At 41.8% G+C, this 12,231-nt stretch overlaps 1 protein-coding gene across 1 annotated transcript in view; it reads right to left on the bottom strand.

Annotated features, from left to right (window-relative positions):
* The window catches only part of LOC145861040 (cadherin-13-like), a 262,691-nt gene extending 251,190 nt beyond the window's left edge, over positions 1-11,501 (bottom strand). Inside the window, exon 1 of the mRNA XM_082962390.1 lies at positions 11,324-11,501. Coding sequence (XP_082818516.1) covers positions 11,324-11,368 — 45 coding nt within the window. The 5' untranslated portion in view covers positions 11,369-11,501. The remainder of the gene's footprint in view (positions 1-11,323) is intronic.
* Positions 11,502-12,231: the final 730 nt, after the last annotated feature.

Raw genomic sequence — 12,231 nt, 5'->3', positions numbered from 1 at the left:
CAATTTCAGAATGTGGGGGGGACATGCCCCATCCCCAGTGAAGCTGCGCCCCTGACTTATTGACATTTCAGCTTTTCATTTATTATTCAATTGTTAACATTTCTAAAAACATAATTCCTCATTGACATTATGGGGTATTGTGTGTAGTCCAGTGACACAACATTTTAATTTAATTCATTTTAAGTTCAGGCTGAAAAACAACAACATTTTGAAGAAGTAAATGGGTATGAATACTTTCTGAAGGTACTGTACATTTTAGAAATGTGAAACAATTCCGGAGAAATGTACTGCAATTGGCATGCTATCTTTTACAGGCCTTTACATGTAGTACATGTATGTTTGATGCTGAAAGCTATCCTTTTCCATATTTTTCAGGAGTTGAAAGCTCCCTGCACCGAAGTCAGCACGGAGGGAGGGGAGGCCACAACCGCATACTGGAAGTGGTATGCGGTGATGGATGAGATGCTGCAGGGTATGCCACTCCATCACCCCACCGGTCATCATCTCCCCTCTCCCTCCCAGAAGGGTCCAGATGTGGTTGCGGGAGAAGGATGTGACTGCCAGGGAGGCACACCTTTTGGCTATTTTAGAGGACATGATTAAGAAGTATTTTTATGTATTTTATTTATAGCTATTCAGTTATTCATTTTCTACTGTTTTTGGTGAAATCCTTTTTTAAACCCAAAGTGGATTTCTGTTTTCATTAAAAAGTGTTCATTGTTTGTAATAAAAACATATATTTGATACCGGTACATCTACTGTTGTGTTTTACTTTCAACATTAAAAAACGCACTCGCACATTTGAGCATCTTGTTGCAGGTGCATGGTAACAATTAGATAAGTTGAAAGAAAAAAGAAACCTGCATACTGCTTTTGCTAGTATTACTTTTACTGAATCTTGAGTGGCAGGCCTTCGTTAGAGCTTTTTGCTCAACTAAACTAAATAAACCATCTTTGGTATAATAATTGATTACATTTCAATAGAGCTTTTCATCATCTCAAAACACATCAAAGCAAAAAACAAACAAGCAATACATAATGTGTAGCCTAGCTATAGTTGGCTAGGTCAACCAATAGAGGCCAAGTCTGAGTCCATGCATCCTCCAAAGATGGAGAAGAACAGTTCATGGGGCATGAACAGAGGAAGGTGGTCAGGGATATGGTTGATGAAGATGAAGTCTGGTGACGATCTCCCCAAATACAGGTGTGCCAAGCTTGTAGTGTCATACCCAAGAAGACTCAAGGCTGTAATCGCTGCCAAAAATGCTTCAACAAAGTACTGAGTAAAGGGTCTGAATACTTATGTAAATGTGATATTTCAGTTTTTTCAAAAAAAATGTTTTCGTCTTTGTCATTATGGGGTATTGTGTGTAGATTGATGAGGAAACAAATTAATTTAATCAATTTTAAAATAAGGCTGTAACGTAACAAAATGTGGAATAAGGGAAGGGGTCTGAATACTGTCCAAATGCACTGTATATCGGTCCGCTAATACAGCACTAAAGCCCCAGTGAATGTATTTTTTTATACATGTTATTTGTTTTAATTTTTTCAGGGGTTGGTGCAGTACCCTACTTTCCGGGGATATGGTAGTAGGCAAGCCAGATTTCGGACACGGCCACTGGCTCCCTCATTCCACCACATGCTCACATCAAAAGCAAAAAAGTGGAAAGCTACTCCAATTGCCTGCAAGTGGCCTCCTCGGTCATCAATATAGTGCTTTGTGTACGCTACTTCCTAGTCCTCTGACAGCAACTCACTTCTTCTAACGGCCAAGTTCCCACGTTTAATCTCCAATCTGCTGTTGGATATCTGGCCCCATGTCGCCATCTAGGAGACCAGGGGAGGTACGGCGGATGTCAGGGTGAATGCAGGCTGTGATTGATTCCCTCTCCCACAGATGTGACATTCTGTTCCGACCATCTGATATGGATCAAAAGGAATGAAAGGCAACAGGCGGACCAGCGAGCAGAGCGAGGGGGAAGAGCTTGAGACAGAGGTGAAACAAGTCCAACGCTCTCTGGCCTCTCATGTCTCCACTGGTTACCACCCTCTCTCGGAGCTGGAAGGGTGGCAGGGAAAGGGCATAATGGGCTACTTTCAGAACAAGCATTCCCTTTGGCTTGTAACGAGACTGTTGTAATGCTCAGCCACATTGAAATGACAGAGTTCATCCCATCAGAGACACACTGGACAGAATCAATAAAATCACAGGCACAAGGGCAGAGAGATAGAGGAAGCGAAGAGGTGAGTATGTAAAATGTTAGCTCACGTGAAAGTTCAGCAATCAGCTGGTGTGTGTGTGTGTGTGTAGTGGACAGCCATCATGGCCACACACACACAGTGACACACACAAACAGCACTCATCATAAATCAACACTCACACACACCCCTCCCCATCCAGAGGGGAGAGCATCTCCTTAAGCACCAAAGTTATCACCATCACCCCATTAGTATTTCACAACCATTTTACTTCAGCAGGTATAGTGCACTATAAGCAGCTCTACATCATGTATCCTCACTCTCTTCTGTCAGCTGGCTGGTCGGGCTGGCTCCCACAGGGCCTGCTGAAGAGATGCCTTCTCAAGGTTCAGCAGCACTCACATTCCATCCCTCTCTCTATCTCTCTCTCCCCCCCAATAACTCACTACATACTGAGATCATTACCAGCTCCTATATTAAAACATATATATATATATATATATATATTTCACTTTTATTTAACTAGGCAAGTCAGTTAAGAACAAATTCTTATTTACAATGACGGCCTACCAAAAGGCCTCCTGCGGGGACGGGGGCCTGGGATTAAAAAAGTAAATACATATAAATATAGGACAAAACACACATCACAACAAGAGACACAAACACTACATAAAGAGAGACCTAAGACAACAACATAACAGCAAAACTTGACAACACAACATGGTAGCAACACAACATGGTAGCAGCACAAAAACATGGTACAAACATTATTGGGCAAAGTCAACAGCACAAAGGTCAAGAAGGTGGAGACAACAATACGTCATACAAAGCAGCCACAACTGCCAGTAAGAGTGTCCATGATTGAGTCTTTGAATGAAGAGATTGAGATAAAACTGTCCAGTTTGAGTGTTTGTTGCAGCTATAGTCTCAGCTTCACAGACACACACAGCAGTTCTTACTTATACAACGGGATGGAATCATCACAGACTGTCACAGCTGTCGTGAGAGAGAGAGAATGGGACCAAGGCGCAGCGGGTTGCATGCTCAACATATTTATTATAACAATGAGAACACCACGGAAAAAACAACAAACAAACTAACGACAGGAACAGAGACGCAGGCTCAACCAAAGCAGTGCTCTCAAACAACTACCCACACGTGACAAACAAAACACACACCTACTTATAGGACTCCCAATCAGAGGCAACTAGAAACACCTGCCTCCAATTGAGAGTCCAGCACCCAACCTACACATAGAAAAACTAACCTAGAACATACCCATAGAAATACAAACATAAACCAGTGACCAACAAACCCCGTAATACATAAATCAACTACCCTCTACCACGTCCTGACCAAACTACAATAACAAAATATCCTCTATACTGGTCAGGACGTGACAGACGACACTGGAACACAGACTTATAATGAGCACCAGCTCTGTCATTAATTCACTCCCCATATACACAAATACAACTTAAAGTCACAATGCTTGTTTGTGTGCATCTCGGACGGGGATGTGTTCTGTCTGTGTTGTTGGTGAACTTGAATGGGAGACAGGAAAAACAGAAAGAGTGTGAGTTGTGAGAACTCATCAATATGTGTTTAACTGTGAGAGAATGACGGACCAGAGCAGAGAGCGAATGGAGAGAGAGAAGAGGGATATACAGTCTGGCACAGAGACAGACAAGGCTGCCTGCTAGCAGTGCAGTATGGTCAGCCTCAGACAATCACTGGTTCCCTCTTTCTTTCTTTCTTTCTTTCTTTCTTTCTTTCTTTCTTTCTTTCTTTCTTTCTTTCTTTCTTTCTTTCTTTCTTTCTTTCTTTCTTTCTGGCTGCCTGGCTGCCTGGCTGTTTCTGTTTGTACGGAGGATTTGGGAGTCCCGGGCTTTGCAGCTCTTCCCCAGCAATTACCTGCCTGACAGAAGGATGATCTGAGCAAACAAACGAAGAGATGGAGACGTTGCGGAAACAGGACAACGGCAATCGCACTGCCATCTCCTCTCCTCCTGCACGACACGCTGTTATATTGTGTGTGTGTGTGTGTGTGTGTGTGTGTGTGTGTGTGTGTGTGTGTGTGTGTGTGTGTGTGTGTGTGTGTGTGTGTGTGTGTGTGTGTGTGTGGTGTCGTGTGTGTGTGTGTGTGTGATTGCGCGTGTGTGTGCTCATAACATAAAGACAGCCAAACACTGCCGGTTAGTCCACAAGTTTCTCATTCTCTCTCTACACTACAGTACCACAGGCACACAAATAAGCCATTATTTCAGTTTCCTAAGACAGTAGCCTTTTCAGTTGGCACATTTAATGAATTTATATCCATTGGCATTTTGTATAATTAGGCTACAGTGGGCTGATATCAAACCTGGCTCACTCTGTTTACTCTAATTATCAGTTTCTTGCCTGGGAAAATGGTCCCCTCCTACCTATTGCTTCTCTCCCTCTCCATCCCCATGAGAGTTCAATTGCTTTGCTCCAGGCAGAGAAAATATGGATGGTTAACTTTCCCCACAAGGTCAAACCCTCCCTGAACAGAGTTAAGACTTGGGTTGACCTTACAGTTCATTAAAGTGAACCGCTGAACCACAGTCATCAAGGGAGAGAGCACTGGAGATCTGCTCACTCCCTGCTTTGCTTAGTCTTACAGAAATGTGTGTGTGTGTCTGTGTGTGCATGTGTTTTCGTCAGCAGCATCATTTACAGGAAGCTTTTACTCCAGTATGGATGCCGTAAATACCAGCTACAACCAAATACATTTTTAAGAGCACTCTAACATCACAGGGTTGGCTATCTGCTTTGATATCTTCCCTTCATTAAGCCACTGGAGAGCAAGACTTTCAACTCCTCCAACAACCCTCCACCAGCTAATATCTCCAAAGGTACTCAACAGTACTAGACAAGCAGCTCATCATAACATGTAGGAGGATACTGGGGTCAAGCCACCTGACCTGTGTGTTTATGGCCCAGGGCTGAGTATCGAGAAGCAGCACTCCATAATGACATGATAACAGGCTGTTTTTATGCTCATCTGTAACTCAGTCTCACACACAGCGGCGGGGGTGAGAGATACACATCAGGTACATCTAGCACATCTCAGAGCTGACATTGGGTGGAGCGCTGCACCCCTCACAAAGCAGAGAAAGAGAAAGAGAAGGAAGAGAGAGCGAGAGTGAGAGAGTGTGTTTCAGATAGCCATCAGCACTAATGACTGGCTTCCATCATTACTGTCATCATTACTGGCCCTGCGTTGGGCTTATTGTGCTCCTTCACCAGACATAATTATCATTAATTCAGGATCTTTAAAATACAAAGCTTCTCAAAACACCAAACACAGAATGTTAGGAGGGATGTGGTCTAGTCTAATCTGTATCCAAATCTTCTCCAAAACGTTAAGGTTCAATGAAAAGTAAGCTAAAGGGTCAAGTGAGGGCATGGCTGGGGATTGTGTGTGGGCGAGGGACAGGTGTGTTTTTACTTTTTGGCTTAGCTAAGCTTGATAAGATCACAATAACAGAAATATTTTCAACCTTTGTACCTTTTGTTTTCTAAATGTGTGAGTTCGTATCTTGAATTTTGGCAGTGTGTTTGTGTGTGTATCAAATCAACAACAAAAAAATGTCACATGTGCCGAATACAACAGGTGTAGTAGACCTTACAGTGAAATGCTTACTTACAAGCCCTTAACCAGCAATACAGTTAAGAAAAATTAGTGTTAAGAAAGTAATTACTAAAATAAAGTGAAGTAAAAAATGAATAAATAATTCATAATAATAATAATTAAAGAGCAACAATAAAATAACAGCAGCGAGGCGATATACAGGGGGTACCGGTACAGAGTCAATGTGCTGGTTAGTCGAGGTAATTGAGGTAATATATACACTACCGTTCAAAAGTTTGAGGTCACTTAGAAATGTCCTTGTTTTTGAAAGAAAAGCTAATTGTTTGTCCATTAACCTCTCTAGGGTCGGCGGGACGAAATCATCCCACCTACATAACAGCCAGTGGAATCCTGTGGCGCGTTATTCAAATACCTTAGAAATGCTATTACTTCAATTTCTCAAACATATGACTATTTTACACCATTTTAAAGACAAGACTCTCGTTAATCTAACCACACTGTCCGATTTCAAAAAGGCTTTACAACGAAAGCAAAACATTAGATTATGTCAGCAGAGTACCAAGCCAGAAATAATCAGACACCCATTTTTCAAGCTAGCATATAATGTCACAAAAACCCAGAAGACAGCTAAATGCAGCACTAACCTTTGATGATCTTCATCAGATGACACACCTAGGACATTATGTTATACAATACATGCATGTTTTGTTCAATCAAGTTCATATTTATATCAAAAACCAGCTTTTTACATTAGCATGTGACGTTCAGAACTAGCATACCCCCCGCAAACTTCCGGTGAATTGACAAAAAATTTACTAAATTACTCACGATAAACGTTCACAAAAAGCATAACAATTATTTTAAGAATTATAGATACAGAACTCCTCTATGCACTCGATATGTCCGATTTTAAAATAGCTTTTCGGTGAAAGCACATTTTGCAATATTCTAAGTAGATAGCCCGGCATCACAGGGCTAGCTATTTAGACACCCAGCAAGTTTAGCACTCACCAAAGTCAGATTTATTATAAGAAAAATGTTATTACCTTTGGTGTTCTTCGTCAGAATGCACTCCCAGGACTTCTACTTCAATAACAAATGTTGGTTTGGTCCCAAATAATCCATAGTTATATCCAAACAGCGGCGTTTTGTTCGTGCGTTCAAGACACTATCCGAAAGGGTAAAGAAGGGTGACGAGCACGACGCATTTCGTGACAAAAAAATTCTAAATATTCCATTACCGTACTTCGAAGCATGTCAACCGCTGTTTAAAATCAATTTTTATGCCATTTTTCTCGTAAAAAAGCGATAATATTCCGACCGGGAATCTGCGTTTAGGTAAAAAGACGAAAGAAAATAAAGCATGGAGTCGACTCGTGCACGCGCCTAAGCCCATTGTCCTCTGATCGGCCACTTTCCAAAAGCGCAAATGTTTTTCAGCCAGAGGCTGCCTCGATATCATTCAGCTTTTTCCCGGGCTCTGAGAGCCTATGGGAGCCGTAGGAAGTGTCACGTTACAGCAAAGATCCTCAGTCTTCAATAAACAGAGACAAGAAGAACAAGATCTTGTCAGAGAGGGCACTTCCTGTAAGGAATCTTCTCAGGTTTTTGCCTGCCATATGAGTTCTGTTATACTCACAGACACCATTCAAACAGTTTTAGAAACTTTAGGGTGTTTTCTATCCAAAGCCAATAATTATATGCATATTCTAGTTACTGGGCAGGAGTAGTAACCAGATTAAATCGGGAACGTTTTTTATCCGGCCGTGTCAATACTGCCCCCTACCCCCAACAGGTTAAACTAACATCAAATTGATCAGAAATACAGTGTAGACATTGTTAATGTTGTAAATTACTATTGTAGCTGGAAACATGCAGACTTTTTTGGAATATCTACACAGGCGTACAGAGGCCCATTATCAGCAACCATCACTCCTGTGTTCCAATGGCACGTTGTGTTAGCTAATCCAAGTTTATAATTTTAAAAGGCTAATTGATCATTAGAAAACCCTTTTGCAATTATGTTAGCACAGCTGAAAACGGTTGTGCTGATTAAAGAAGCAATAAAACTGTCCTTCTTTAGACTAGTTGAGTATCTGGAGCATCAGCATTTGTGGGTTCGATTACAGGCTCAAAATGGCCAAAAACAAAGACTTTCTTCTGAAACTCGTCAGTCTATTCTTGTTCTGAGAAATGAAGGCTATTCCATGCGAGAAATTGCCAAAAACTAAAGATCTCGTACAACGCTGTGTACTACTACCTTCACAGAACAGCGCAAACTGGCTCTAACCAGAATAGAAAGAGGAGTGGGAGGCCCCGGTGCACAACTGAGCAAGAGGACAAGTACATTAGAGTGTCTAGTTCGAGAAAAAGACGCCTCACAAGTCCTCAACTGGCAGCTTCATTAAATAGTACATGCAAAACACCAGTCTCAACGTCAACAGTGAAGAGGTGACTGTAACGTCTGCTTCCAACTCACACCCTCAAACACATAGATCCCCTGAAAGTAAAATGGATTTAAGTTTCCCTGCATTAAAGTCCCTGACCATAGGAGCGCGACCTCATGATAAGCATTTTCTTGTTTGTTTGTGGTTGTATACAGCTCGTTGAGTGCAGTCTTAGTGCCAGCATCGGTTTGTGGTGGTAAATAGACAGCTACGAAAAATATAGATGAAAACTCTCTTGGTAAATAATGCAGTCTACAGCTTATCATGAGATACTCTACCTCAGGCAAGCAAAACATTGAGACTTCCTTAATATTAGATTATTAACAGATTTCCATGAACTGTGTGTGTGTGTGTGTGTGTGTGTGTGTGTGTGTGTGTGTGTGTGTGTGTGTGTGTGTGTGTGTGTGTGTGTGTGTGTGTGTGTGTGTGTGTGTGTGTGTGCGTGTGTGTGTGAATGAACTGGCCAAGAGCAGTGGAGTGTGTGTAGTCCCCATCCCTGCACCTGTTTCTGCAGTAATAAATGGAGTTGACATGCAGCCATGGCTGTGTCCCTTTCTTTTTGCTGGATCAGTGGAGTGAGCAGCAGACAGGGGAGAGGAGGGTCACTGAGGTGGGCACACCTCCTGTCTCTCTGTAATCAGGCACCAAGGTAAAGCGTACTCTCCCATTCCCCCCTGAATGGCCACTTTAACATTCACCTGGACACTATGACCAAAAAGGACCATGCCAACACTCCGTCACACTCACACTTCAGGCCGGCTTAGAGGGGACTTTAACACTCTGTTGACCACCAGCTCCATAAACGTCCAGAGCAACAAATGTATCTGCTGTCACAGGTGTACCACTTTCTTTACCTTTATTTTTCCATTTTCATTCAAACCCACCTGCACTGTGCTGAGCCTTTTGGAAATACTTAGACAAGTGCATGAAATAGAATACGAAAAAAGAAGACTCCAGTTATCCTCGATCACTTCATAGAAAGAGATAGAGAAATAGAATGGAGGAGAGAGAGTCAGAGAGAGAGAAAGAGGGGGGGAGAAAGAGAGCCAGAAAGATAGAGAAATATGGGCACCTGCACCTCCTGGTTGTGCTGTGCTGTACTTATTCTGAATCATCGTTGAGGCTCTCGACTGCTTAGCGTTTCATTTCTAATACAGGGATTTATGGTGAGAGGGAACACACCATCAGCTTATTCTGGCGGCAAACTTGGCGCCCTGCCTGAGCTATAAGACAAATAAGAAACGTGGATGTTGTGTTGTCCTGGCGTTTGGTAAGCGTTGCTGTAGCGTCAGAGGAGAGTCGGAGGGCGACCTGATTCCCTTGACGAAGCGGGCCAACAGAGCCAGACAACTCTGGCGGTAAAAGTATGGGACACAGTCTCACCAGAAATAATGATTTTTTTTTAAAATGTCTCCTTAGTTTACATGTCGCAGCCAGCGGCCTATTAACTCTATTTTCAATCTAACAATTTATGTTTGTGTCCCCCAGTTTAGTCAGACAAGTGCAGTATCAGTGGAAAGAGAACTGTGTACATTTTGCAGCAGTATCGAGACTATGTTATTAACCTGAGAATGCTGATGATGTCATACTCTTAGCAAAAGGTGTGTAACAAACATCTTGTCTCATCACACACTAATAGCCATGTAATCTATCAACAGCAATACATATGGAAAGTAAAGCTCCCTATCGTGATGGGTAAAATTCAGAGGAAAAGCTAGTCATTAATTCGGCACCTGCCACTGCTTGAACCTCGCCCTTTGACGGAGAGAGAAATAAGAATGCAGCAACTGGAAATTCGTGGAAAGGCGCGCACCTTCAATGCAGTTGTTCTCCCACAAGTCAAGTTTACTATGAATCCAGTTTAAAACAATACCATTGAAGGAGAGAGGAGATTCAGCAACACTTGGAGAACAATGGAATTAAACGTTTTTTTAAAAAGCTTCTTGCTAAATGTAGAACCAACGCATTTTGGCTTTCAACAGTTTTTTTTCCAACACATTCCATTAACAGCAACTGTTGAGTGCACACCTTTGTAAAATGTCACCATGTTTCTATTTTATAAAATCAACTGATTCACGATGACAAGATGTAGCCTAGGCTATGCTTCATATTTTATTTTTATTGCGACTTAATTTTCCAATGATGAGAAACGGTTGGCCAACTACTTTGCTGTGTCACTATTCAGCCATATTGTCATTTACCGCTTTAAATAGAGTTAAATGTGACTGAGGGAGGCAGCTGCTCCAAGTTATCAGTCACTCCAAATTAATGCCAGATAAGATCGGCAGCGACCTATGAAAGCAAGTATAGCCTACATAAGAGGCTGTGTCAAAGGGAAACGGAGAGGGAAAATATCTGAAATAAAATGCTTCTAAATTGCATTCCTATCTTCCAACACCACCCTTGTTTTTGAAGTTAGACGCTGACTGTTTCAGTGATGCTCTGGGAAATCAGTAAGAGTTGACTGCCTTGAGAATCCTCCCCTCAACGTTCGTTCACCCACATGAACACAGAGCCAAAGAAACGTTCAACTGGGTATCTGAGCGGAATATAGATGTGGCTGTTGACAAGAGTTCGTCCGTGATTTGCACATAGCTCCACACTTTACCCTGTTCCGCCCATTGGACGCCTATGTGAACGGCATCCGTAAAAAGACTGATTGACCACTGCAGATTAATGTCAAAACTCGACACTCTCCCCAAGACGACCAGGTGCCGCAAATGCAACATGTAACACATCATCGACTGCCTCCTAATCATATCTTTCGTGGTATTCAGTTATTAAATCACTGTATGTGTACTGTTCTGAAATTATTAGTCTATATTGGCTTCATTTAGTTTCTCTTTAATTGTATGTTTCATTCAATCTATACAGACAATCATTAAATATCGTAGGCTATAGCCTATGCAATGCAAATAATCATTACCCCTTTGCGGTTCATTAAGTGTGGCATGTTAAAGTTCAGAATATAAATCATTGATAAAGATCATAATATAAATCATAGATGAACAACTGCGGGAGAGCGCTATGCAATGCCACATAAAATGTTCCTGCTTACCTGTGGGATAAGGAACGCAATGAGGATGCCGATGCTAATCTCCATGGTCTCAATTCTCTGGGAATAAAATTCAAAACAAGGTACAGGATTGACCAGCTCTGCTCATAATTCCAGAGTCGAACTGCCAGTGCGAGAGTAAAAGAGGTTGCCGCGAGCTGCCAACTTCCCAAATAGAACTGCAGCCTCTAAGCATTGGATAGAGGCGCGGAGTCCACAACCAATAGATTTATAGGGGGATTTTTTATATCCACCGGCGTCTGTATGAATCAGAAAAATTATAGGGTTCGAATTTTATTATATACAGACAAATGACATGGACTGACTCACATTCATATGTGTTTGAATATTATATTATATATAATTAGTCAGAAATACATTTTGGATGTAGGCAAAGAAATTGTTGATCTGTAAATAAAGGGTAATATGTCTGCATATCAGATGAGAAGATGTATGCCTTAATGCAAGATCTGTCATTTAAAATGAAAGTGCGAGAGAACATAGCCTATATCACATAGCCCAATAAAATGAACATAAAATGTGTTGACACATGCAATGTTTCATGAGACTACATTCTTGAAGAAGCACTGGCAGAACCGTACACCTTTCTCTTTTTCTCATCTCACTATTCTTCATTTGGAAATATGTGGGAGTTTGACAGCCCTTCAGAAGTGGCATTTTATTCCCTCAGTCTGCGTGCCTCGAGCCTCGGGGCATGTTTTTTGCCGAGGACGAGAGACGTGACCGTTGCAGGGAAGGTTGCGTTTGGGTGGAAAATATAGCCTCTAAACGCTATTCGCCGGGAGCCCCTGAGAAACTGATGCTTGCTGTGACCTCACTTTGGTAAATCAACCACATTTTAGTTCAGAAAAATATTGCTTGTTATGAACACAGAACGTGTTTGTTATGGC

This window comes from Salmo salar, chromosome 16 (genome assembly GCF_965601325.2).
Source record: "Salmo salar chromosome 16, fSalSal1, whole genome shotgun sequence".
Lineage (NCBI taxonomy): Eukaryota > Metazoa > Chordata > Actinopteri > Salmoniformes > Salmonidae > Salmo > Salmo salar.
This window is presented reverse-complemented; position numbering and strand designations above follow the sequence as displayed.